The sequence below is a fragment of the Aethalodelphis obliquidens genome, unplaced genomic scaffold (assembly GCF_003676395.1).
Source record: "Aethalodelphis obliquidens isolate GAN/ISIS:26980383/991018 unplaced genomic scaffold, ASM367639v1 scaffold8, whole genome shotgun sequence".
Lineage (NCBI taxonomy): Eukaryota > Metazoa > Chordata > Mammalia > Artiodactyla > Delphinidae > Aethalodelphis > Aethalodelphis obliquidens.
Window position 1 is genome coordinate 58,900,679 of NW_020837952.1, and position 27,320 is coordinate 58,927,998.

The 27,320-nt window shown below is 59.4% G+C and overlaps 1 protein-coding gene across 1 annotated transcript in view; it reads right to left on the reverse strand.

Moving 5' to 3' along the window:
• Positions 1-5,768: 5,768 nt before the first annotated feature.
• SCUBE1 (signal peptide, CUB domain and EGF like domain containing 1) overlaps positions 5,769-27,320 on the reverse strand; it is a 126,946-nt gene continuing 105,394 nt past the window's right edge. The window contains exons 12-19 of the mRNA XM_027107897.1: positions 19,661-19,864; positions 16,444-16,605; positions 14,982-15,149; positions 12,920-13,081; positions 11,145-11,342; positions 9,440-9,592; positions 8,975-9,054; positions 5,769-6,771 (exon numbers count right to left, since the gene is read on the reverse strand). Of these exons, the coding sequence (XP_026963698.1) occupies positions 6,619-6,771; positions 8,975-9,054; positions 9,440-9,592; positions 11,145-11,342; positions 12,920-13,081; positions 14,982-15,149; positions 16,444-16,605; positions 19,661-19,864 (1,280 nt within the window). The 3' untranslated portion in view covers positions 5,769-6,618. The remainder of the gene's footprint in view (positions 6,772-8,974; positions 9,055-9,439; positions 9,593-11,144; positions 11,343-12,919; positions 13,082-14,981; positions 15,150-16,443; positions 16,606-19,660; positions 19,865-27,320) is intronic.

Genomic DNA, 27,320 nt, shown 5'->3' on the forward strand with positions numbered 1-27,320 from the left:
TGGATAGACGATGTTTTATTTATCTCTTCATCCATCGATGGACACTTGGGTCGTTTCTACTTTTTTTCTTTTTTTGCGGTACGCGGGCCTCTCGCTGTTGTGGCCTCTCCCGTTGCGGAGCACAGGTTCCGAACGCGCAGGCTCAGTGGCCATGGCTCACGGGCCCAGCCGCTCCGCGGCATGTGGGATCCTCCCGGACCGGGGCACGAACCCGCGTCCCCTGAATCGGCAGGCGGACTCTCAACCACTGCGCCACCAGGGAAGCCCCGTTTCTACTTTTTGACTATCGGGAATAATGCCCCTATGAACACGGGTGTACAAATATCTCTTCGAGACTGCTTTCAGTTCTTTTGGGTACATTCCCAGAAGTTTCCTTAGGCTTTTAAATCACTTCATTAAACCAAGAAAGAAATCTGGTGTTTATTGTGTAACTTGGTATATTAATGTCATTTATAAAATTGTTCTTTCTCCTGTCGAGTGCATGGTACCAGAGGGTCTCCACATTACTGAGAACAGTGGCTATTAGCCTTTTTGGGGTTCTAGATTTCTTTGAGAATCTGATGAAAGCCATGGGCCACATTCCCAGAGAAACGCATGCATGTGTGCTCACAGGCACGTGCACGCACACACACACAGAACACTGATTATGCATCTAATTTCAGGGGTCCCAGATGCACTGGTGCTCACTGACCGTGACCCCTGTGTAAAGGAACATCTCTCCTTTCATGATGACGGTCATGAGGAGAAATGGGATTTGAAACGCGCAAGTTTCACTTTCTGGGGGCTCATTTAGGAGCACGTTTCCTAACTTTGGGTGTCCTCCACACGCACGTCTCCAACTGCTGCTTTGTGTGCCGGAAGCTTTCTGTAGCTCCTTTACTTTCAGTCTTCAATACAGCCAGGGAATTTCTGAAAAAACGGTCTGATTCCAGTTACCTTTTCCACCGGCCTCCGCGCCCCCTACCGCCTCTGTCCTAACCACTGATGAACGAGAGGAAGGGGCAGTATTTAAGTTCATTTCCTGTTTATTATTAAAGTGATTTTTCACAAATGTTTAATTACATGCATATGTATGAACATGATGGAGAAAACAAAACTTGGAATATTTGAGGCAACTAAAATAGAAATGTGGTTACATTGATATTTGTCACCCTTGCAGGCAGAGAGATCGCCAAAGCGCCTGTACAGTACCGCCAGCGCCTTCGCAGAAGCCCAAACTGAAGGCTGCGAGGACGAGGGTCAGCTCTGCGGTCCCCCACCCAGCCCCGCACCGCCCCCAGTGGTGTTCAGACAGCCTGTTTCAGGAGCCGCATGGGCTGGGTCTGCTCACTCAGACTGTTTAAGGTTTTGAGCTCAGTGGAATAAGAAGTTTCCCTGCAGATCTACGTGGCCTCTGGACTGAAATACAAAATACCTGGCATCAGCCAGCTTTCCCTTTTTTCCCCTACTTTTCCCCACGCCTGTCCGCTGACGAGCTGGCAGAAGGGCAGGTAGGGGAGGGGCACTTGGCATCTTGCAGGGCTGTGCGCCGGCCTCGGCTCAAGGCACCCAGAGCCCCCCAGGGTGAGCGCCGAGCCATGGCCCGGCGTACCGGGCAGGCTCAGTTTGAATGGAAGTGACCTGTCCACCCGGGGAGAAGGCAGAAGGCCGTCTTTCTCTGAATGAGCTTTTAGCACTTGTTCCAGAGGGGGGAAGTCACTAGGTCCACACCCCCTCCTCCCTCTTGCCCTCTCCTTCATGTCCCCCCAGCCCGGGCCCTCCACTGCCAGGCTGCCCTGCTGAGTTTCCCCATCTGTAACATTCAGTGATCAGCATTTCACAGGGGGACATTTCCTACTTTGGGATTAGACGGGCTTGGGTTTGATTCCCGATTCCATGAGTTCCTAACAATTCGCCTTGGGCCTGTCGCCGGGCCTCGCAGCCTGAAGAGCACTGAGCACGTGCACATGTTATGGGGCTGAGCCCTGGGGGTTTGGCGGGGGGCGGGGGGGGGAGGGAGGCGACTCTGGCCCTTCATTGCTTCCTGTTGAGACTTGGGGGGACAGACAATTTCAGAGACTCCATCCAGGGGCTGGGAGGCCTCAGGGAAACAAAGGGTCCTGCTCTGGGGGGCCATCCGTGCAGGCTGCTAGGAGGGGGTGTGTGGCCACGCCCATGTCGCCTGGGCCCCTGCTGGTCTCCATGGAGCCAGGCGGGCCGGCCCTGTGGCTGGCACATAGTGAGTGCTCAGGACTCACTGCTGCAGGTGACGTGCGGGCGCTGAGGGGCAGGGGCAGCCCGGGAGAGCAGCAGATACGTGCTCGGTCTCCACCTGTGCGACGGGCTGTGTCCCAGACATCGAGTCCCTCTGCCTTTGGCCTGAATGACGTCGGCTCGGCGCTGTTGCTCTTGTCAGAAGGGCTGAGCTGCCACCACGTGGATCTCTGGCGAGGAAAGGGGTCCCTGGTATAAGATGCAGTTTGCCAGGCTGACAACCCCCCAGGCATGCAGTAGAGGAGGCAAACACAGCCACGGTCCCTGGGTGACGAGAAAGGAGCCCCCTTCCGGAGCACTGACCGTGCCGGGTGCTGGCAGTGGGCGAGGCGTCGGGGCGGAGACCGGTGTCCTGGGCGTGTTGGCTGGGCTCCCGGGGTCCGCAGTCCTGGCTTGTGTGCTTCTCTCTCCGCCCGGCCGGCTGCAGCTTCTCCTTCGAGGTGTCTTTCTTGAAGTGTAGCTTGGTGACCAGGCTCTGCTCTGCCCCTCCTGCAGGTGCCCTGCACCCCACCCAGGGTTCTGGGAGGCGCAGGAGGGAGGGATGGCCTTCTGACGGGAGCGCTGGGCTCTGCCACCCAGGCCTCCATCACCTTTATCTCTGTGACCAGAGGGCTTTTCAGGGCATCCTGTCAGCCCCTGGGCTATGGTCTCTCTGCTTTTCTAGGAGCCTAGCACACAGTAGGTGCTCAGCAAACTTTTGCTAAATGACCCAACTTAGTTCAGTCTCTTAGTTTTCAGCTGGGGCGGCGGAGGTGCTGGAAGTCTTATTCAGCCCCTGAAATGTCACTTAGGCCCCTGCTCCAGCTCCAGCAGGCGGGGGGGGGGGGGCTTTTGTCGTGGAAGAGGGGTGACCTTGGCTGTTCTTCTGGGAGAATGAGGGTTCAGGTAGGAGAGGTGGGTTTGTAAGCGGTGTGGGGAAGAGGGTCTCCGTGGGCCATCGCTCTCTGGAAACTTCTTGGCCTGGGGTCTCAGTTCTACTCTATCTGCGTGTCCCAAACCCATGGGTGGCAGGAGGGGAAGCTGCCCGAGGCCACCACCTCGGGCCCCACGGCCTCCTCCAGCCTGTCACCACAGAGGCGAAGAGCTGGGAGGGACTGAGGAAAGAGGCCACCAGCCCTGGCAGGTGCGACCTGCTGTCTGACCCTAAACGGAGAGCCCCGGGGGGAGGAGGGGGTCCAGCCCCGCGCAGCAGCTGCAAGGCACAATCAGGGAAAAGGAGCCTAGTTCGGGGAAGCAGATGAGGCGACTTCAACACTCCCTCGCTGAGGGCTTGGCCACTAGACCTGAGCGGATTCCTTCCCTTTCCTGGGCGCATTTCCATGGAAGCAGAGTGTGCCAGGAAGTGCCCAGCCCACGGGGCAGAGGTCCCTCAGTCTCCACCGCCATCCCTGCAGAGCTGCTCCGGTCGCCCCAGCCTGATGCTCTGCTGGGCCAGAACCAAGCTCATCAGAATCGCCAGGCCTTGGCCCCTGCTTTCAGCCCTGGCCAGCGGGCAGGCTTTTGCTTCCAGAAATGTGTTGCTTAGCTCCTTTCCTTGGCGTTTATCAACTGGCTGGCCCCTGAGGGTCCGTGCCAGGCAGGCCCCGGCTGGGATGGGTCTGCGGCTGCTCAAGGCCAACGTCCCATCCAGGAGTGGGCTGTGCTCCTTCTGGCTCAGCCCCGGGCAGCTCAGGCCTTCTGCTCTCCTGTCTCGGCTTCTGTCCTTCCTCAGGACTCACCGCATAACGGCCCTACCTGGGCCAGTCCTTGCCCGCCTTCCCTTTTCTCTCCACCTCCACCTGGAGCCAGGTGGAATAGCCACGTTGTGTCAGCCAATCTACCCCCTGCGTCCACGACACGGAAACACGAAGAAACAAGCTTTGTTGCCCGGGTAGATCTCCTGGGACCACCAGGCCCCAAAGTGTGGCGACAGCTCTGTGTTTAGTAAGTGGGACCCCCAGGGTTCCCAGCATGGGGCTGAGGGCTGACGAGGTGCAGGAAAGACCCCACCCCTGGACTCTGAGTCCCCTGAGGGCGCGGCAGGTGGCTTTACCGGGGAGGGAGGGCTGGATGGTGACAGCGGGAGGCTGGCGAATCTGGATTGCGGGCTCCCTGGCACTCGAGACGGTGCGGGGCCCACGTCTGCACTGCCCCGTCCTGCTCTGCCCGGGAGACACGGGGCACGGTCTGACCACGGTGGTGGTGAGAGCCGTGGATCGGGGTGGAGCCACCGAAAGGGTGGGTAGGTTAGTGGGTATGTGGGTGGCAACTGCCGGAAACCACCCAAAGGAGCAGCAGGAAGTGTTCAAGAGAGATGAGAGCTCTTTCTGGTCCCCTCTGGATCAAAAAAATCCTTTTTGAGAGCATTAAAAACCACCCCCAAAACCAAAAACCCTTCCCAGTGCCCTCCCCTGGGTAGCTATTGCTGGGGGCCGATTCCGGAGGACACACCTAATTTCTGGGGAGGACCAGGGGCTTGACACGGAGGACAGGCCTCTTTCTGGAAACTGTGACTGGCCTTCAAGGACTGTGACCAGGGGAGGGGCAGTGTGGCCTGGACGGGGCTCCCCAGCTGACACTGTGCTACCGACCAAGTGCAGCGCCCTCCCCACTTGAGTTGGATTTTGGAAGAGAAGGTGCTGACAGCAGCATTAGTCAAGCTGGGGACCCGCCGCTGAGGACGCAGGTAACGGTGGTGAGGAACTCCCGAGCGCCGAGCCCCGCTGTGGACTGTAAAATCCGCCCTGACCTGTTCACCACCCAGCCCGGGACCTCCAGGCCTCACGCCCTCAGCGCCACAGCCATTCTCAAGGGCGTGCTCATCCCTAGCGGCACGCGTGGGTCTGGGGCGAGGAGGGAACCACCTAGAGGCGACCAGGATGGCTGACGGGAGTTCGTGTGAGGATTCGCCCGTGTTCTTGGGATTCTAAATGTCTGTTAACCCTAAAGCCACAGAGCACCTGCGTGTCCCGCGGCTGGTGGCAGCGGCAGCGTGGCAGTGGGCAAGGCCGCGGCCCGTCGGAGGTCCTCGCTAGCCCCACCCCAGGCCCTGGCTCCTGGCTGAGTGGGACACGGTGCAGCCCGGTCACACTCCAGACTTTGCTTCTTTACAGAGAGACTCTGTGAGGGAGGCCACAGGGTGCAGCAGAAAGAAGACGGCACCGGAAGCCGGGCCTCCGACAGCCGGCCTGCCTCTGCCGGGGGCGGCCCCCGTCCCGGGGCCCGTTTTCCTCCCTGGGCCCCGGTGCTCAGCACGGCCTGTGCTCAGGGGCAAAGCCTTGCCTTCCGGTGGCAAGGGTCCTCAGCTCGAACTCCACAGTCACGGCCTCGGGTCAGACACAGGCCCCTTCTAAAGTTTACCACTGGGCCCCGTGACCCCAGGAAGGGGTCCCAAGGGACACCGCTTTCCACTGCATTCCACTGGAGGGCAACGTGCTGGCAGAGCGTGGAGCCCAGTCCCCCAAGCGTTTGTACTCCACCGCGTGTCCAGGGCCGACCTGCCTCACCCCCGGTCTTGGAGGCTCCTGGCCTTTGTAAACAGACATGGCAAGTGCTTGGAGGAGCAGTTTAATCGGTCAGGGAAGCCAGCGACAGCTGGGAGAAGACGGGGCGATTAATATTTACAGTTGCTAAAGAGGATTCTCCTAGAGTACCCACAAATAGAAGGATATATATCTTTATCTTTAGATTCATATACACATAGTACTTAATTAGATGCTCTATCACGGGAAAGCAGAAATCTACAGTTTCCTCTCCCAGCACCTCTTTTCTGTCCCATCACAGAATCCTGAGAGCCCAACCGCACTCGCCCGTGTCCTGGGCCCATGGCCAGAGGAGCTGGCGGGTGTGGACGCCCTGCCAGCATCGACACTGGCTTATCACAGCCCCCAGACGAGTCTTCACCACCCCTGCTTCCACGGCCTGGCCTCCTGTCTTGGATTCTGCCTTTGAGAGCCCCCTGAGACATGGCAGCCATGCCCCTCTCTCCCTCGAAGCACCAGGCAAAGGGCACATGCAACCTCCAAAGGTCAGCTCTGCCCGGGACCCGCCTGGGTGGTGGCCGAGCGTCCTGGGTCCGGGTGGCGTCCGCTGGTGCCAGCTCAGGAGAGGGCGCTATTGGTGTCCTGGAAGGAGCAAGAAAGGCTGCCTTAAGCAACGTTTTCCCACGGGGGCGGCATCAGAGGAGTGCAGCCGGGCTGGGGTCTCTGCCTGCATATGTGGTCTCGCCCGCCACGGGCTGGCCAGCGATTCCTGAAGGGCAGACGCCACGGCGATTCCCAAGGCAGCGTGGAGGCCCACGGAGCCGCCTTTAGCTTCGACTGTGGAGGGGAGGAGCTCTCTCCTCCCCGGGTAGCCGGCACCCCAAGCAGGGCAGCTGCACCAGTGTTATTTGTAGGGTCGCAGGAACCGGGACACCTTGGAGCGCAGCAGTTTGATGAAGGACCGTGGGAACATCTCCTTGGACTCCTGGGCTGTGTACTTGAAGTAGTTCTGGGGATGCGCCAACACGTCGAAGAGGGCCTTGATCAGCTTCTTGTCCTGCAAGACACGTGAGGCCAGGGTGAGGGGCCTGGGGCCAGGCTGGAGGGCCCTGGCCGCTCGCCTCTGCGATGCCCGGCGCCCTGGAGGGGCCTGAGGGTGTCTGCAGGGATGGCGGAAGGGGGAAGAGGCTGGGCTGGCTGGTGTGTTTCAGGACCCTACAGACTCTTTGCCACCAATAGCTTTTCGGTTTTAATAGCCTAATTGGTTTTTTAATAGTCTATTCGTTTTAACTCTTGGAGTTCCAGTCACATTTTATCTTAAAAGGGTGCGCTGCAAAAACACAACAGCCAAACCCCCCAGGTTGAAAACCAGAGCACACGGAGTAGACAGCAAGGCTTTGGAGGCCGATAGGCCGGACTGGAAACCGCAGCTGCACCATCTCCTCCCTAGTGCCTTAGCCCTGGGAGAATGGCCCTGCTGCTCTGACCTTGAATTATTCATCTGAATGAAGGGGTGATGATCCCTCCTCTTAGGGCTGGGCGGAAGAGGAAATGGAGTCTTGAGAGCCAAGAGCCTGGCCCAGGGGTGCTCGGCACAGGTGTGCCGCGAGGGTCCAGGCGGCCCACGCTCAGGCGCAGTCACTCACCAGCTGGGCACCCTCTCAGAGCCCAGCGTCATCTGTAAAGTGGGGCGATGCCACCCTGGAGGAGAACCTCCAGTGACCGGCAGCCACCGCACCGCGTGCTTCCTGCCCCACGAGCTCATCGTCTCAAGCGGCCGTCTTGGGGTGTGACTCGTCCCGGCGTGTGTGAGCGGGCACACGCACGCACACGTGCATGCGCGCGCGCACACACACACACACACACACACACACACACACTCCCTCTCCCCTGTGTACACATGCACCTACGCCCTTGGAGACACTGGTGGAGCTCCTCCCATGTGCTGGGTGCAGTGCCAGGTGCCGGGGAGAGTGCTGAGGGGGCAGCCCTGTGGTTCCTTCCCCATGCGGGGGGGACGGGGCCCAAATAATCACAGGACAGACCTAAACTGGCAGGCCTGACGGCCAAGAAGGGGGCCACCTGGGGCCCTCAGAGCGCAACCTGGCTCGGGAGGCCCAGAGGATAGGACGCAGCAGGGACGGGAGGACGTCCACTGAGGAGAGGATGGGGCGAGCGTTCCTGGGAGGCCGTGGCCAGTGAGGTGGGGAGCGGAGGCCTGAGAGCCGCCGTGGAGGCAGCTGGTAGCTGTGCCAGGCTGGGCCTCGCTGGCCAAGGCTTGGTCCTAAGAGATGGGAACACTTCTAGCTCTGAAAAGATGCTCCCAGCTGCAGGGTGGAGCTGAGGACAGAGGGCCGGGGCGAGGACGAGAGAGTCAGGCACTGTCAACAGGACAGAGTCGGAGAGGCCAGGACGACCCTCTGGTTCCCACTAAACAGACAGGTGCCTGAGGAGGGCGACGAGGGGCTTCGTGCCCCGAGACCCCCAGGTCTCATCCGGGTAGGGCAGCAGGGGGCAAACCTCTTGGCTTACAAAGTGCCTACTGTGTGCAGGAGTGCTCCAGGCCTGGGCTCGGAGACTCTGTGAGCCATCCCAGTTTCTCAGACGCGAGGCGGGGCTCAGACAGCTTGCCTCAGACACCCAGCTGGGAGGTGGTAGCTGGAGCAGAAGTTAGCGAGGGACTGGCCGGCCCCGCTCTTACCCTCCACGCCACCCTCGGCTCCCAGGCTGGGGGTGCTGTCTGCCCAGGGCTGGGCCGGGGCCAGAGCCCAAGCCAATCCCTGAGTCTGGCTCCTCACGGTGACAACCTGGGCCCTGACCCGGCCTGTGCCCGCCGTGTGACGGCCACAGCCCCCAGATGACTAGGTGGCTCTGCTTCTCAGGACGTGGGCGGGATGAGGAGGGAGTGAGTCCCAGAGGCAGCGGAGGATTCTCCTGATTTTAAGAGACCACGCTGTCGGGCTCTCCCCATTTCACAGATGAGGAAAGTGAGGCCAAGAGCTCACAAGGAACCTGCCCACGGGCATGTCAGCAGGTCCTGGGCTAGAAGGACACATGCACTGGACCAGCCCTGCCCCTGGCCGCCTGCTCCCATCACCTTCTCTTCTCCTGTTATCACTCTCCTCTTCTCCTGTTATCACTCTCCTCTCCTCACTTCTGTGCAGGGCTGGGGTTGGGGCTGGGGGCAGGGATGGCCCTGGATCATCACAGGCCACCATCGCAGGATTATATGATCCCTTCCCACAGGGACGCTCACTCACTTTCAAAATTTCCTGGTGATTCTCCGAGGCGTAGAGCCGTCCATCGCGGACGATATCTTCTATTAACTTCTGGTAGTCCTCTGCGAAGGCCGCCGGTGGGGAAGGGAGGAAGGTGAGGGTAGAGGCTGAAGGCGAAAGTCCCTCCTGCCTCCTGCTCCCGTTAGCCTCGGCCCTCCCCCAGGGCTTCAGACTGCGTGCCTTTGTCTCCTCCACCCACGCTGGTCTCCTCCAGGTTTGATTAGCTAGAAAACCCCTATACAACCCTCAAAACCCTGCTTGGGTAGCACCTCCCTCTGAGGCCCACAGACACCACTAATAGCTCCCTCATCTGCACCACCCTGTCCCCCTTATGGGCCTGTCTGGACCCCACAGTCCCCCAAGGCTGGAGCTCCCTGAGGCCGGGGAGGTGTGATTTGTTTCTGTGTCCCCAGGGCCAGCCTGGGTGCGCAGTGGGGCCACACTCACCGTCGTAGGTGACATAAGGTACTTGGAACCCTTTGCCGCTGTTGCCTTCATTGGATTTGAACTGGATCCAGAGCTTCCTGGAACGGGAGGTGAAGGCGATGGGCCTCTCGTAGGTCTGGCAGGTCTCATAGGTGGTGATAGAGGTGGGTGAGGCTGGGGGCGGGGCAGGGGGCGGAGGCACGTCATGGTTGAGCTGCCCCAGATCCACAGCTCCTTACCCGGTCCCTGACCTCCTGCCACAGGCCTCTGGCCTCCCCACTCAGTCAGCCATCCAGCACCCACAGCACCCAGTCCCCCAAACACTCCAGCTCTCCAGTCCCCGCACTTGTTCCCTCGGCCCCAAACGCCCTTCCCGACCCTCAGCCCCAGTTCCTACTGGTCCCTCTGAGACAAGTTTCTGTGCCTCCTCCTCCAGGAAGCCTCCCTGACTGCTCCACCCCCACCCTACTCTGTCTCCTCTCTGCTCTGTGAACACTGTACTACAGCCCTTCTCTATAGGGTTGTCACTGTCTCCCTGCCAACTGCTCCTCAAGGACAGGGCTCACACCTGCACCCAGCACAGAGCCGGGGTTTGGGTGGAGGGTCAGTCTCCTCTCCTGGTGAGCAGATGAACAAGGGTGAGCCTGCTGACCCCTGGGGTGCCTGGGGCTGTCCAAAGGGTGCCCCACTTCCTCACTGCTCCCTGGGGGAGCTTTCCTGAGGTGTCCTCGAGGTGGGAGAGGCTGGCCTCCCTAGAGCTCAGCTCTGTGGACAGACAGTGGAGGGGAAGATGTGGACTAGGGAGGCTGGGGATGGGAATGGGTGGGGGATGGTCCTGGGCTGGGCTCTGACTGGCTGTAGGACCCTGGCCGGGTACCTTGCCCTTCTTGGCCTCCCAGGCTGCCCATTCACACACTGGGGGCCATTTCCTGCTCATCAGCTGCACTGAGTGGGTGGTGCAGGCACCTGGTAACAAGGCAGCACACAGTGGACAAGGCCCTCCCCCCTCCCCCGCCCCCCCCCCCCCCCCCGCTCCTCTGGCTGGTCACTGTGTATCAGACACATCCCAGGCCCCGGTGGGCGGACACATTTTTGTGTCTGTCTCGTTCCCCTCCTTCTTCCCTAACATTCTGACCTGGGGCTTGCTCCCTGGGGGCACTGTGGCCTTACCACAGCAGCGAGGTCCCCAGCTGAGGCACAGGCCATAAGGGGTTCTACCCAGTCCCTGGGGGGTCTCAGGGATCCCCACCTTTCTCGCTGCCGTGGCCATTTGGGCATGTGCTCGTGCCCACCCACTGCTGAGGGGCTGGCCCGTCACCCAAAGTCTCACCCGGAGGCCCCATGGGGGTGGGGAGCTGGGACGCTGCAGCTCACAGAGCGGGGGAGCGGCGCCCTGTGTGAGTGCACAGGCTGGCCCTTCACCACCCCTCCAAGCACAGAGGGGGGAAGAGGCCCTGCGGGGCAGGGGGTGCTCCTGGGGGCTCACCCTGGGCGGTGTGACGGGATGCGGGAGAAATGGGATGAGAGACAGGCTTGTGGTCAGCATCGAGACCACACCTGACCAGGTCCTGATTCCCACACTTAGGACACACCCTAAGCTCTCCGGACCTTTCCACACAGCTCTGGAAAGCCCAGCCCCTGCGGTCGGAGGTGAGTGCCCCGCAGAGCTGTGCCGCGGGGGAGGGGTGGGCGTGTGGTTGAGGCCTCCCCCCTGGACGGCACGTACCGCTCTTCCTCATGACCAGGACGTCGCCACACCCGTCCTCGATGGGCAGGAAGATCTCGGGGACCACGATGAGGATCCTGCGCTTGGGGGGCGGCGAAATGTGCCACACGCACTCGGCATTGGCCGGGTAGTCGCCAGGGTAGTTGGGGGACTCGATGTAGCCCGTGTAGTCGCCAAGCTCGCCGCCGCAGTGCTGGTCTGTGGGCACCACGGCCCGTGCCCTGGTCAGGCCCGGCTGGCCCTCAGGGCAGGGCTGGTAGGTGCTCCGCCCCCTCTTTGGCCCCCTCTACCCGGTCCTCCCCGCCAGCAGGCCAGGCTCCAGGCCGGTCTTCCCTCGGGGACCCCTCAGCGGGGGGCGGGTCCCCGTTCCGTGTTGGTTCTCGGAGGCCCAGCCCCGGGTGCCTCCTTCCTGGGCTGCCTCACCTGGACCTCTGCAGCCGGGCCTCGTCCTGGCCTCCTGCCTGGAGCTGCTCGCCCCGCCGGCAGGCGCGTCCATGCCCCCGCCGCTGCCAGCTCCCCGCCAGCCCGTGCTCCCCTCCGTGTCTCCGCCGAGGTCAAGTGTGCCCCAACGTCCCCTTTCTCTCCACTCACTCGTCTGTGCAACCCTTTGTTCCACATCCCCTGAGTGCCCCCCAGGTGCCAGGTGTGGCCCTCCCCAGGGAGCAGGCAGGCTCAGGGACCAGCAAGAGACATGCTTCCCCACCTTTGCAAGTCTAGCTAAGCCGTGCATCCTCAAAGAGCCAAACGTGACTTTTTTATGAGCTAAACGGTTCCTAGCTTAACTGCATAAAGGAAGTTATGCAAAGAAAACTGAGTGTAAATACTAAATACACGTAATTTTCTCACACATTTTCATTTAAAGATCTCCTCACATCAAAATTTCTGGGAAACATTTCATTTTCACCTTATCATTCCAGAAGCTTCCCTCCCACTTTTCCCCCACTTTTGCTCATTAGGACGTTTAAACACTTAAAACCCTGCCTACGCTGAGCTGCCGCAGGAGGCCGCGAGCCCAGCGGGGGCAGCCTGGGCAGAGGGGACGGCGTCCACGTCGAGGATTAAATCTCCTTCACGGGCCATTAGGCTGTTCCAAACATGACCAGCAGCCCAGGAAAGGAGTCACTGGCTGGAAAGTGATTAGGGAAAGGGTAAAATACCAGAACGTATGCCCTAAAGGGCTCTGAAAGGTGAATGAGAAATCCCTAAAGACAGCACCCTCTGGGTTAGGCCCAGATGACTTGCTGGTGAGGGCCTCGGAGATCTATTTCCCAGATTGTCTACGCTGCCACGTTTCTTTTGGCTAAAACGGGGCTTCCTACAGACACAGGGCGGCCGTCTGGTCTCCCTCTTCCTCCTGCACCCTTGGTACACCCTGACCATCCTGCGCCTTCAGAGCTGCAGGGTCTGGCGCCGGCAGCTGCCCCACAAGCCTCCTTGGCATGGGCCCTGACTCTTCCCTCCACAGACCCAGAGCCTGGAGTGGGGCCTGGCCCGGCACTGAGGCGCAGGTGAGCCATGGGAACCGATGAACGACGGCGCGATCAGGTCGCTCCGTGCAGCGCAGGGGGCTGGCCAAGCCGGCCGCACCTTCCACACCACAGGGTGTCCCACCGAGTGCATGTGCGGATGTGACGGGCCAGGGAGGAGTCACCGGCCTCCCGGTCTGTGTCACTGCGGACACGACCTGAGGTCAGGACTCATGCTGCCCTCACAGCCTGCCCCCAGTCCCCTCCCGGCACCCGCAGCTCCTCGGCCGTGGGAAAAGCAGCACCTACTTTTGCAGTGTGTGACGTTGGTGGAGCCGTCGAAGTCTGTGCTGGTGTTGCCAGGACACGTGATGCAGTGGTTCTGGCCAAACTCGGGCTGGTAGGTGCCGACAGGGCAGCGGATGCACCGGTGGGTGGTGGTATTGTAGTGGTGGCCGGGGGAGCAGTGCACTGTGGTGGTGGGGGGACCGGTGGGAAAGGGCAGGCGGCATTCTCCCCGGGACTCCCTGCCCTTGAGGGCTGACTCAGCACAGAGTTCAAGGCCCCTCCCCATTGCCCGGTAACTTTCCACCACCCACGCCCAGTCCCTGAGTGGCCGACCCATCTGCTCCCTGCCCCTGCCCGCAACAGTGCAGGGTGTGCCGTGGACCACGGGTTCTGAGCAGCGAGCCAGGCAGACAGAGCCCTGCCCTGGGGCCAACATCGTACTCCAGCTGCGTGGGATGCCTGTCTGTCCCTCCACTGGAGATAATAAACGGAAAGTGAGATGCCGTAGGGCCGGCTGTGGAGGGAGGCGAGGGAAGGCGGCATCGAGGGGACCGACGTGGAGACCCGAAGCGTGCGGAGCTGGCCCGGAGGTGGGCCGTGTCTGTGCCAGCTGTGGCCGGAGCAGAGGTCAGGGGCCACGGTGAGCGCTGGGCTTTCCTCTGAGAGAGGAAGGCCACCTGGAGCTGCCCCGTGTCCCCGGCTGCCGCACTGGGAGTGGGCTCTGGGGGAGGGGGGAGCGGAGGCCCAGGCAGGCCAGGGCCATCAGGGAGGGGTGGCGGTGGCCTGGGTCAGGGTCACTCTGCGTCTGTTTATTTTTTATTTTATTTTATTTTTGGCTGTGCTGCGTGGCATGCAGGATCTTAGTTCCCTGACCAGGGATCGAACCCATGTCCCTGGCAGTGGGAGTGCAGAGTCTTAACCACTGGACCGCCAGGGAAGGCGCAGTCGGGCTGTTTAGAAGCTAGAGCTGCAGGGGCTGCGGACAGACTGGGTGTGAGGTGAGGGGGAAAGAGCACTTAGAGTGACGCCAAGGCTCCCGTGAGCCCCTGGCAGGAAGAGCCGCCGTGCACCAGAGGGGAGCCTGGACCTGTGGAATCTGAGATGCTTGTTAGATACGACGTGGAGCTGTGGCCTGGCGGGAGGGCAGAGTCCAGTTCAGGGGAGAGGCTGGACGGGAAACAAGCTGGCGGCACCCGTGCAGAGAGGCTACCTGAAGCGAGCAGATGAGTTTATCCAGACTCAAGAGCAGCGCGTGCAAGGGGCCTGGGACGGCCCAGCACTCGGGGGCGGGGCTGCGGGAGGCTGAGCAGGGCCTGGGGCCCAGGCGGAGAAGCGGCAGGAAGAGCGCCCCAAGGGGGCCACGTCCCAGTCTCGGGAGACGCGGACAGAACTGACTTGGGCTCCAGCAGCTCAGGGACCCTGTGGGCCGCCTTGATGGGAGCAAACGCTGGGCGGGTGTAGTGCGGTGACAGTCGGACTGGCTGGAGGGGATTCGGAGAGAATGAGAGGAGAGGAAGTGGAGTCCAGACACTCCTTCTGCGAGGCTAACGGTAAAGGGGGGAAAACCCGGCAGGAGCCAGGGGGAGGTGGGCTGGAGAGCTGGGGAAGGTTCAGAGTCTGTATGTCGGGCCACCAGCAGGTGGGGAGGACTGTCCCTCCGTGGAGAGTCGAGCCTGGGCGGTGGTGCAGCTTCGGTGGTGTGGAGGGGAGGAGGGGCCGCACTGCAGGGCCCCGGCAGCCCTGACGACCTCTGACCTCTGACCTCACCCCACTGCCCCTCCTCACCTTCCTCCCCTCCCAACCTTCCTCCCAGTGCAGCTCAAAGCCTCCCCAGTGTCTTGAGGAGCTGGCGGCTGGGGGCTCAGAGCTCCAGGCTGGAGCCTCAGCGCCTGCCTGGCTCTCTCATCCGAGCCCTCAGGCAGGCCTGTGCTGGACCCCCGCTGTGCAGCACAGAGCTCGTCACCAGCGTCCACTGCTTGAGGCTCCAGGCTCCTCCTCTGACCGTGGAGGTTTGCCAGGGCAGGAAATGAGGGGCATCCAGGGAAACTGACCCTGAGCGGAGGGGTGGGTGGGGAGTCCTCACCTTTGGCCTCACAGTCTTGGAAGGCGGCTGTGCCCTCGTGCTTGGTGAGCAGTCCCCCTCCGCAGGGGAAGCAGCCCGTGCGCCCAGGCTCAGGCTGGTACGTGCCCACGGGGCAGGCCTGGCAGGGCCGGAAGCCGTCGGTGGAGAAGAAGCCTGGAGAGCACTGGCCTGCAAGTCAGAGGTCACGGCTCAGGCTCTGGGGCGGGGCGCCTCGGTCCAGGCGCGGCGCTCAGCTCAGCCCTCACCTGTCCTGGGAAAGGCACCAAGGCACCGGGGCGGGGGGTCGTGGGGGAGGAGTGCCCTGTGTGGTCTCGGTCAGGCCTGGCTTTGCTCCTCCCACCAGCTAGAAGGGCCGTGGGCTGAGAAGTGGCCTTGCTCCAGAGCTGAGGAGTGTGGACACCACATGTGGAGGGGGGAGGTCATGGAGGCCATTTATTTAGGGGCCTCTGCCCAGGGGGCGGGCCACACTGTCTTCACATGAGGACCTGGGGCTCTTAAGCTCCAGGCTGATGCTGCCTTGTCTATCTGCCTGGCTGGGCCTGAGCGGAAGGAGGGGGTTCTGTGAGGTCCCTAGGGCACAGCTGGGACAAAGGGAGGAGACAACACGTTCCAGCAAGATGTCAGGATGTAGAGGGTATTCCGGCGCTGAGCAAGGCATGGGTTTAGTGCCCTGGAATTCTCTGCTCCCCCAGCGGCCTCTCTGTGCTCTCTGACAGGTACTACCTCCCCTGGGGCACAGACCACACTCTCCTGGAGGGGACAGGGGCCAGCCTGCAGGGACTCAGGGCCGGGCTCTGATCTCTTGTGTCCCCCAGAGAAGGCTGGAGGTCTCCGCCACCCTAAGGGTCCCACTCCCCAGCACACCTTTCCCCATCCATTCTCTTGGGTGAGCCCCACAATGGCCCGGGAAGGGAGGCTGATGGGGGGAAGGCTACAAGCCCATTTCACAGATGAGGTTAAGTGGGGTAAGTAAATGGAAAAGCTCTTTGCAAACCAAATTGTGCTCGGTACGTTGAAAAAGGGCTCTGCAAACCACCCACAGGCCAACTGTAAAGGTCTCTGTGTAGAGCCCATTCTCCCCAAGTATCTGGCCGCACTCCACAAAGCTTCCGACAATGATGGGTGCCCCGTGTTTGGTCAACTATAAAGCACTACGTACCTCCGCTATAAGCTGACCTGTAAATGAGCAAGTGGTAAACTGTAAAGTCCTTTCCAACCTGCATGGTGCAGTTTTAAAGGGCACCAAGTGCAGCCCAGCGCCGGCTCACCGCCGTGCACTCTGACACATGACGCACTTTGTAAGTGCAGCTGCGTGGAAGTCCTGACAGGCTCTGGAAACGGCAAAGAGCTTTACAAGAGACCACAAGGCACCCGGGCCTTTGTCTTGGGAACCTAGGTGGAGACAGGAGGTGCCCTGTTCCCCCACCCCCGGCTGCTCTTTGCAGGGAGGGCCCCTACTCGCCTCCACACTCGGATACGTTGCGGGCACCGGCCAGGCCGAGCCCGTCGCTGCTGGGGCACGGTGTGCAGCTGAGCTGGCCGTTCCCATCCTGGTAGGTCCCCGGCGTGCATGGCACACACTGGCCTGGCTCTCCGCTGAAGTAGGTGCCAGGCCCGCAGGTCACTGCAGAGGCAACGTGGAGAGACTGCTGGGGGCAGAGGTGGGGAGATGCAGCCAGGCGGTCTGGCCGTCTGTCTGCTGGTGCCTCAAGCCCAGGCTCTGCCCTTCCACATAGGGCCCAGCTCTCGCCCTTGTGGCTCCAGGGGCACAGAGGGGCCCAGACCCATCCCAGAGGAGCCAGGCGGTGGTCATCTGTGAGGACCCTGTCCTGGTCTCATGCGCCCTCCTGCCTGCTGCCACTCAGGGTCCCCTGCAGATCCCTCGCCTCAGCCCTCTCGTAAGTGTCTCTGCAGGGACTTTCGTCCCCTCTCTGCTCCACATGCTGCCCTCCAGCCCTGGGCCCTCGGCCTGTGTACCAACGGCCTCCTAGATGCCCCACAGTCAACTTCATCCAAACCACGCTCCCCTGCCGGCTCCCCCTTCCTTCCCCGTGAGGCGGAGTTGGCACCTGAGGACGTGGGGCTCAGGTGCAGAGGGGCTGGGGGAGCGACAGGGGCCTGGGGGCTGAGGATACAGAGATGCTGGGCTGAGGAGAGCCAGTGTGGTTGGCTGCATTGGCCACGTAAGCAAAACTGATGAGTAAGTAAGGGAACTGACGGAGAAAATAAGTTAAGGAGAAAGGGAGCTGAATGCCTCATGGGACAAGATATTTAGAAACATGGAAAAATAACATGAAAAACAAGTTAGAACGAATACTGAGGTACTGAATTGGAGGTACTGGTATGAACTCATGGTTTTATAAAACACACACACACACACACACACACACACACACAGAGCTACAGGAATAGCATAGGTACATAGGTCTCCAGGTAATATATGCCTACCTATACTTTCTAGTTCTGTCCAATGAGAGGGCAGTGACCCCCCAGTAGCAATGAGTACCTCAGCTCTCGCTTCCTACACACTCTCCTCCTCTAAAAGGAACAGGAGTCCTTGGAGTTTTGGCTGATTCCAAGGCAGGGGAAGCACAAGCTGAGTCTGAAACATCTTTAGTGCCGGACACTCAGTGAGTGACGGAGCCGTGTCAAAGGACACAGGGGCCGAGCTGATGCGGCGCCCACTGGCTGAAGCGGGGGCCATCTGAGCACCGAACTAAGCCACGTTAGGAGTGGATTACAAGCCAGTGAGGAATCTGTGAGTCCACACTGACATAAATGCATAGGTATATAGATACATGCCAACATGTGGGAGAAGGGAAAGCTCTCTCTTGCACTAGAATGCTAATAAATGTAGGAGGGATGATAGAAGTAGAGAACACGGCTTGGCAGCAAGGGTAGAGGTGGCTAATTTGGCGGCTGTCAGCGAGTGGATGGTAGTTTGATGGGGAGCGGGGTGTCGTGCACACTCCAGTACATCCCCACGAAATCCTAATCGATTGCAGAGGGAAAATGGTGAATTAAGGTGGAGGAACCAGAGGTGGCCCAGGGCAATACCCTGTGCATCCTGACGGGGGCGCTGAAGAGCAGACGTGGAGCGTGGTTTTCCCGCCAAGAACGCAGGCCCTGAGTCTGGTCACCAGGAAACACCGGACACAGCTGAGGGTCACCTTACAGAACTTAGGGCCAGCCAGGGGCAGGACAGGAGAGGCAGGGGAAGAGCCAGGAACTGCTCCAGATGAAGGATTCTGGAGACATGACCACTAAACACAACACGGAGAGGAAAGGGATGCTGTCGGAAGAGTTGGTGGAATTTAGCAGGTGACGTAAAGGGACACAAGCGCGCCACACGCACGGGAAAGCGTGACGGCGCGAATGCTGTCAGACACCGCAGTGGGGGGATCTGCGTGAAGAAAATACGCAAGTTCTTTGTTCTGTCTGGCAGTGTTTCTGAAAGTTTGAAACGGTTTCAAAATAAGTGATTAAAAATAAAAGAATGACATCCCCGAGTCCCTCCCCCTCCCCCTTTGCGGGGAAACTGCGCTGTGCCCACTCCACTGCCCCTCCCCCCACCCCTAAATCCCACCTCCTCTCCAGCGGCTCCCAGCTTGTGTCTCCGGCCCAGGCTACACTCTGTGCTCCAGATCTGTGGCTCCAACCTAGTCAGCGCCTTCACCAGGACGACTCAACGAGCGTCTCAGACTAACAAGGACAGCTGGGACCCCCGCCTCCGCCAGTCCCCTCTCCCAAGTTTCTCCCAGATCTGAAAACAATGCCATCTCTGCCCAAGTGGCCGGAACCCTTGGAGTTGTCCTTGAAGCCTCCTCCCTCACCTCCCTCTCCAAAGCGTGCTCTCAATTTCTCTCTTCCTTGTCCGCCTCTCCTGCTGCCCCTGGTTCCAGGCTCTACCATCTCTGGCTAGGTCTCCGCTCTGCTGCCGCCCCCACTTGGCCTTCCCACGGCAGAGGGCGAATGAGGCTGCTGCCAGCTCAGCGCGGGCCAGTACTTCCCAGCGCGCCCAGGGCAGCACTGGGGCCAGCAAGCCCTCATCTGGCCTGTGGATACGCTCACCCGGTGGCTGCCTGCCTTCTCTCCCACGTAACCGTCAACCCCACTAGAACCAGGACTCTGTCAAGTTCACCTCTGAGCCACCGGGGGCTGTCTCTAAACCCGTCCCCTCTGGATGGGGGCTGGTCAGGTCCCCAGCCTTGTTCACTGGACCTGGCCGCCCTGCCCACGGCCCCTGCGGTGGCCTGGCCTTCCCTGCGCCTGGCAGCACCACCCCCGCCCCGCCGGGGGGCCCTCAGCCTCCCGGGCATCTTCACTCTGCTCCCCCTCTGCCCTCAGCTCCCACACGCCTCCGCTGGGAAGGCTTGTCGAGCCACACGGACTGGTCCCATGCCCCTCACACCCCTCGGCTGGGGCCTTGCTGTCCCGCCCCGCCTCAGGACCGCGGGCAGGGTCACACGTACACTCGGTCCCGGCGCCAGGGGAACGCTCTTTAATGCCAGCCGTCACGTCTAAGTGCCGCGGCGCTTCTCCCCGGCAGGCCTCCTTGTCTCCCCCTGTCCTGGCCTGACGTGTCTGTCTTCCGTGGGCTCTTTACCTGGGCCCACACGGAAGGAAGGACAGAGAAGGTCTGCAGGGCGACACTGGAGTGGCTGAGGGCAGGCACTCACCGCATTTGCCATCCTGCAGCACCTGGCCTGTGCCACACGTCCCCTGGCCCTCCAGGGCCTTGGCCGGCCGCTGGGCCACCTCGTACTCAGTGCCTGCGACCTGGACGGAGAAGTGCTGCCGGCTGACGGACTTGCGCAGAGTCTTGACGGCGGCCTGCAGGCTCTGCTCCACTCGCCTCCGCACGCACTCGGCCTCGCAGGTGTCTGCAGGGGCGGGCGAGACCTGAGCTCACGACCCCCCGCCCCGCCGCTGCGAGCCGTCTCTCCGCCAGGCTGCCCTGCTAGGCGCTGCGCTGGGCCGCGCCTCTGCTCAGAGCCTTCCCGCAGCGGCCCCGGGCCAAGGCGCCCTTGCTGCGAATGTCTGCCAGCAGGAGACTGAGCCTCCAGGAGGCCGAGGCTCCGAGAGGCATGAGCCGCTCAAGGGCGCCGCAGCAGATCTGAGCAGAAGCCCGGCCTCTGCCACTGCAACACGTCCCCTGCCCAGGGCACAGCGCACCTCAGCTCTCATTTACAGCCCAGAGGGAACTGCTGGTGTGAAACACGAGCCAGCATCCCACAAGGCCCCTGCTGGAACCTGGCAAAGACAGGTCCTTGGCCCAACGGTCCAAGCCTGGGGAGGCTGCAGGCATGGGCCCTTCCAGGCCCTGGTGAGGGCGTGGAGCAGTGGGGAGAGGCCTGTGGCTGTCACTGCGGGCCCCAGCCCCGCTCCTCTCGCGGCCCCGGGCCTCCTCTTCCACCCTGGGCTGGGTAGCTGCTCTGAGGGCCCGGCCCTGAGCCCTGCCAGGTGCCCCGCCTGCCTGGCTGGCCTCCACCTCCGGTAGCCGTGGCTTGGGTGGGAGCCTGGCTTCATGCCCAGCAGACCTCCCAGTCCTCTGTCCTCGCTGAGGCCCTCAGCACCTCCTGCGGGGACTCCTCACCCACCTGAGGCCTCTTCCATCTTTGTCTCAACCTCGAACTCTGCAGTGATGTGGGTCACCTCCTTGGATGGGGACTTTTGGCCACGGTGCCTCTTCTTGGAGGAGTCACACTTGAGGGTCACAAAGGTCACGTGGCAGTTTTCTGGACAAGGAAGGGGCCACTGTGGCAAAGGTGGCACGGGGCGGGGAGCACGGTCCTACCTCACCCTGCACACAGACTGCTGGTGGCCAGGGTCCCGCCCTGCCTAAGAGTTCATGTGCAGACGGGGAAACTGAGGCTGGAGAAGGCCAGGTCTCAGGAGGGGCCGGGGGGGCTGAGCCAGGCCCTGCACCCAGCCCTCCCGAGGCCATCACACCGCCGCACGTGAGGCACTTTGCGCATCCTCCTTAGCAAAGCCGTGCGGCTCCAGCTCGGGGCCGCTCGGCCCAGGTGAGGCCTGCTGGGTGCCGAGCTCTGTCAGGTTTGAGGAGGAACCCTAAGGTGTTCGGGAATCTTCGTGGAAACAGAGCGGGCACGCGTTCCTCCTGGTCCGTTCCCCCAGGCTCTCCCCCAGGCTGGAACACCCTTCTGGGCCACCCTCATTCTAGAGAGAGCCGCTGAGTGAGCCCGGGGTTCCTCCCGTTTGGACACGACCACGCTGCGCGGAAAGCCCTGGCTCTGGGGGAGCCCATTTAACCCTGCGTGAGGCGGGCCGATGGACCCCAGGGATGCTTTTCCACTCAAATGCTGGCTTTCTTCCCCAGGGACACCACCACTGGCTATGGTCCACCAGGTGTGGCTCTTGGGGCTAAGGGACCACGGTGGTGAGGACGAAGAGGGGCCCCTACCCCTGGAAACCCAGTCCCGCTGGACCCTGGGCTCCCGGCCCCGGGCCTGGGGACCTCCCCCCGCCCCCCGTGTGGGCGGTGCCAGGGCGGCCCACTCACCCAGCAGCAGCTGCCCCAGGGCCTCCTTTGCCGGCTCCCGGCTTCGGGGCCGGAGGTGGCACTTGGCATCTCGAATCTTGAACCGGGCCTTCTGCCTGATGAGGGTGGCAGGGGCACCTGGGGAAAGTCCAAATCCCCCCGGGTGGCGGCCTCTCCCTTGGGCAGGGAGGTGGTGGGGCCGGGGGCTGCGGAGGGAGTGCCTGAGCGTGAGGGGGCTGCCAGGGGGACAAACCCACTGGGAGCCGTGGGTGGGGACCTCTGCCGCCTTGTTTCTCTCCCTGAAAAAGGTGCAAGGGTGGACGGTGGGGTCCTGCTCGCCCCAGGGGCCATCCAGCCAGCGGTCAGTGGAGGAGGAAGGGCAAGCCTCCTGCCCTCTCCCCCATCACCAGAGCTACTCTATGCGGCTGGCGCTTTCAGGAAAAGGGGCAGCACGGACGAGAGAGGGAAGCAAGGAAGGGAAGGGGATTTGCAATGATACAGATGCCAGAGCCGCTGACTCCTTCCAAGAGCAGAGCAGACCCTTGGACCAAAGAATCGTATAGTCACAGAAGCTTAGGATTACATCATGTACGTATTAAGCGTATCGTTGAATCCAGCCTCTTGAATAGGAGAAGGTGCCGAAGCACAACCTCCTGCTGGCAGGGGAGCTGGCTGTGTCCCAAAGTGCGTGCGAGTGTGCGTGCCTCCAGTGTTCCTGGGGGCGGTGGGGCGGGTGGGTGGTCTCCCAGGCGAGCTCGGACTCTGGGAGTTTTTGGAACCTTGTGGCCGCAGCAGATGTGACTCCCTTCACTGAAATGGAATCTGAGATCCATAGACCACTTTAGGGAGCACTTCAGGGTCACTAAACCACTCTGGAACCGTGGCCCTGAGCCGGAAGGGCCCTTCCGTGGTCCACTGCCCTTGGGCTGGGACTCAGCTTACAGCCTGCTTGCTTCTGGGTCCTGGCCCTGCTCTTAGCTCCCTGGCACCCTGAGCCTTACTGGGCAGGCCCCAGGCCAGGAGGCCTTCCCTGGGCCATGCCCCTCTGTCTCCCCCTGGCCTGGTGCTGGACGGAAAGTCAAGGGGTCCCGCAGGTGCGTGCAGCGTGGACAGGCCAGGGGACTACCTGAGCAGCTGGGCCCGGTGCTGGAGCCGGTGCTGTTGCGTTTCTGTAGCATCTTGCCCTGGAGGCCCGGGACACCGCAGCTCAGGCTGTAGCTGTCGTCTGAGTCTGTAGAGAGGCCAGGGCTGAGGTGGGCCTGGGTGCCCCCCCTTCCAGCACCCGTACATCCTGGGGGCCTTGGAGGGGTCACTGAATGCAATGAAGGTCAGGACTGACCCTCACGTCAGTCCGTTTCTGCTACACGACTACAGGCTAAGTGGCTGGGCAGGAATGCGTCCGCTGCACTTTTGAGAAGGACACTGCGGCCCCCACAGAACCGGACAGCTGCCCAGGGTCACTCAGTGACCAGGGCTGGGGGTCCTCATTCCTAGGTTGGGCTCCTCTCCTGGAGAACAGCAGGGAGCAGAGGCTGGACCCCAGGGAAGGGAGCCCTGCCCCCCATGCCATCCCGGGGACAGCCCTGGGTTACCTGGCATGAAGAGTGTGCGGGCCAGGCAGGACAGGGAGCAGATTTCCACACCGCCCACCTTGCCGCAGGACAGCTGGGCCTGGGGTGAGGCCTTGGCCCGAGAAAGGCACTTGCCCGTCTCTGAGGAGAAGGAAGACACAAGAGGGGCTTGAGGGGCCAGGGGTGGCTTTCTGGAGCCGGCAGGGCCCCTGAGCATGGACCAACAGGAACTCCCACCACACGTCCGTCCCCTGGCCAGACCGTCTTGGTGGGAGGGGGCTGGGAGATGGCAGGGTCCACATCCGTTTGGACGTAGGGGGACGCTGGGCCCAGGGAGCGGTTTGCTCCCTTCTCCCTCCAACACCAGTCCAGGCTCTCTGTGAGAAGGTCCACTCCCTGTGCCCCGATCCAAGGGCAGGGCTGGATCCCCCAGAGCAGGTGTCCCTGCCCATCTGGGGAAACTGGCTGCAAATGGCCATGGGCTTCTTGGCAGTGACCAAGCACGGGAGGGTCACCGGGAAGCCCTCTCTGGGGCAGCCCCCAGACACATCCATTAGGTGTTTGACGATGTCCAGAACTGAGCTCTTCAGAGTTTCTCATGTGGAGTCGTCCCAGGGAACAGGCTGAAACAGGGGACTTACAGCTGGAATAAGCAATTGCAGTAGGGGAACTGCCAGCCTGGATGATCTTAAACATGTGGCTGAACATCTTCAAGGAAGCGTCTTAAAAGGACACAATCTAGGAATGAAAACAAACTCATGGCCCTCCAGATGAAACGTCTGGCCCCCAAACAAACTCAAGACCAAAAGGCCTTTGTTCCCAAAGGATCAAGAAACTATGAACGAAAACACTTGCAGATAAAACAAACCAAAAGGGCCGCTGAAGACCCCGTGTTCTCACTGGTTAAGAAACAGAAGGACAGCCATCCCCAACCTTCCAAGGGAGACGTTAGCCCCCAGCTAACAGCAGTTCCCTGTACTTCCCCTGACTTCCTAGAGGGGATTGTCCGCAACTACAGATGGACAGCACAGCTTTCCTGTGCGCGCCCGGCCCTGCACGTGCCCGCACGTCCTTGTGGGGACGTGGGGTATGCAGAGCACTGACGCGTCTTTCCCGGAGCCATTTCTCAGGGCTTTGTTGACAGCGAGCACCTTCTAGGGATGAGGCAACACCTCCCTCCAGACAAGAGCAGCCTGGCTTCCGTTCACTACAAAAGCGAGGGGTGAGTTTCCCAAGCTGGGCGTCCTTCAGCCGGGATGCAAGTTTCCTGTCTGCACATCCTCCTGGGTGGACGGGACCTGGGGGGCTGCTGGCTGTGCTGTGAGTTACAAGGCTCTTGGATTCTGACCTGGGGGTCCCACGAGTTCTGCTGGCGCCCACGGAACAGGGGCAAGCTAGCTTACTCAGCTCGCATGCAGAGGAGATCTGACTCTCCGCTGTGTAAACCAGCCATCTTACCACCTTAGGACATCGAAGCCCTCAGAGAAAAGGGTAAAGTCGCCTAAAAAGCAGGAGGGAAGGCCGATCGACTGGCAGTAAGGAAAAAAAGGAGAAAAAAGTACATTTGCCTTATTGTAAGCATATCTGGTTGTGAGAGAATATGCAAGAAGATGAGAAGAAGCAAATGTGAAAAGGGTCAGGGATTTGTGAAAGGCTTGAGGGGACATGAACTTGATTTGCTTTGGTTTATTAAAACCACTCAAGTAAAAACCATAATTCAAAAGGAGTCATGTACCACAGTGTTCACTGCAGCTCTGTTTACAACAGCCAGGACACGGAAGCAACCTAAGTGCCCATCGACAGATGAATGGATAAAGAAGATGTGGCACATATATACAATGGAATATTACTCAGCCATAAAAGGAAACGAAATTGAGTTATTTGTAGTGAGGTGGATGGACCTAGAGTCTGTCATCCAGAGTGAAGTAAGTCAGAAAGAGAAAAACAAATACCATATGCTAACACATATATATGGAATCTAAAAAAAAAAAAAAATCGTCATGATGAACCTAGGGACAGGACGGGAATAAAGACGCAGACTTACTAGAGAATGGACTTGAGGACACGGGGAGGGGGAAGGGTAAGCTGGGACAGAGTGAGAGAGTGGCATGGACATACATACACTACCAAATGTAAAATAGGTAGCTAGTGGGAAGCAGCCGCTTAGCACAGGGAGATCAGCTCGGTGCTTTGTGACCACCTAGAGGGTGGGATAGGGAGGGTGGGAGGGAGGGAGACGCAAGAGGGAGGAGATATGGGAACATATGTATATGTATAGCTGATTCACTTTGTTACAAAGCAGAAACTAACACACCATTGTAAACTAATTATACTCCAGTAAAGATGTTCAAAAAAAAAGAAAGAAAAAAACCCCACTCAGGTAGTGGGACTTTCTAACAACCCTCAGTTCTTCCCCGAGTTCCAGCCTGTAACTGCTCCTCTGGGATCATTATCAGAAAACAAGCCTCCCTTCTCTAGGTCAAACGCCCTGCACGTATTGTGGGGAGGGATCTCCTCTGCAAATGGAAGTACCAGCTAAAATACACCTACGGCGTTATTGTTAGAAGTCTCAGAAAATTCTCCTACACGTGATTCAGATGACAGCCGATGGGAACCTTAATATACCTCTATTATGTACGATCAAAAAACTGAATCCCTGGGGCAAAGTTTCCACGACATCAGCAGAACGATTGGAGGAGAGCCCAGGAAGAGTCCAGACTGAATCTTCCCTGATTGTCAGAAATCATTTTTTTTTTTGGTATCAACATGCAAAGGTTAGGCCAGGCTCTCAGGGGACAGACTCAACAACTCGGGGAGCATCCGTGACCAAGGCTTGTCCTTCCTGCCTCAGAGCAATCACAGCCTTGGATAAAGTAGTTGAAACGTCTTCAGATCTTGTACCAGAAGCACGTTTCAATCTGAGGGTACCACATGCAGTACGATCCCTCCTGTGACCTGAAAACACCCAGGACTTTTTCTGCTTGTCAGTGAGCTAATCACGGTGTCTGGCTCCTTTCTCTTTCTCATACTACCGTCAAGCAACTCTCCTACCCCTTCCTCTTTTTTTTTTTTTTTTTGGCCGCACCACGTGGCTTTTGGGGTCTTAGTTCGCTGACCAGCGATTGAACCCGGGCCACAGTCATGAAAGTGCCGAGTCCTAACCATTGGACCGCCGGGGAATCCCCTCTCCTATCCCTTCCTGAAGGAGAGACTTGTCTCTGTGTGTCTGTACTTCAGAAGTGTTCACATCCAGAACAGATCTTTTGGATGCTCTACACCAAATCCCAACTTAATATTGTTTTGTTGATGGGACTTATCTTAAAAAATGAAGAGATCCTAAAATCCATATGGAAATTCAAGGGAAGTTCGAGAATAGCTAGATCAATCTTGAAATATGAAAAACAAAGTAGGAGGACTCACATTTTATGATTTAAAAACACTATAAAGCTACAGTGGTGTATAGGTATGAGGACAAACAAATAGATCAACGGGACAGAACTGAGAGTCCGGAGACAAATCCATACATTTACGGCCAACTGATTTCAAGAGGACGTGAAGATAATTCTATGGGGAAAAAGAATGGATTTTCTTCAACAAATGATGCTGTGACACATGAAGAACCACATGCAAAAGAATGAAGGTGGACCCCTGTCTCACACATATAAAATTAACTCAAAATGGATCAAAGACCTAAATGTAAGAGCTAAAAATATAAAGCTCTTAGAAGAAAACAGGTGTTATCTTTGGGAACTTAGATTAGGCAATGAACAGTTTCTTAGAAGTGACATAAAAAACACAGGCAACCAAAGGAAAAGAGAGATAAACTGAACTTTACGAAAATTAAAAACTTTTGTGATTCAAAAGACACCATCAAGAAAGTGAAAAGACAGCTCACAGGATGAGAAAACAATCTTCGCAAATCTTGTATCTAATAAGGGACTTGTATCGAAAACATATAAAGAATTCTTACACCTGAATCATAAAGACAAAGAACCCAATCAAAACATGGGCAAAGGATCTGAATAGACATTTCTCCAAAGAAGACACACAAATGGCCAATAAATACATGAAAAGATACTCAACGTTATTAGCCATCAGGGAATTACAAATACAAACCACAATGAGATACCATTTTACACCAGTGAGGTGACTATAATCAAAACGTCAGCTAATAACAAGTGCTGGTGATGCTGTGGAGAAGCTGGAGCCCTCACGCACTGCTGGAGGGAGTGGAAAATCCTGCAGCCACTTTGGAAAATAGTCTGG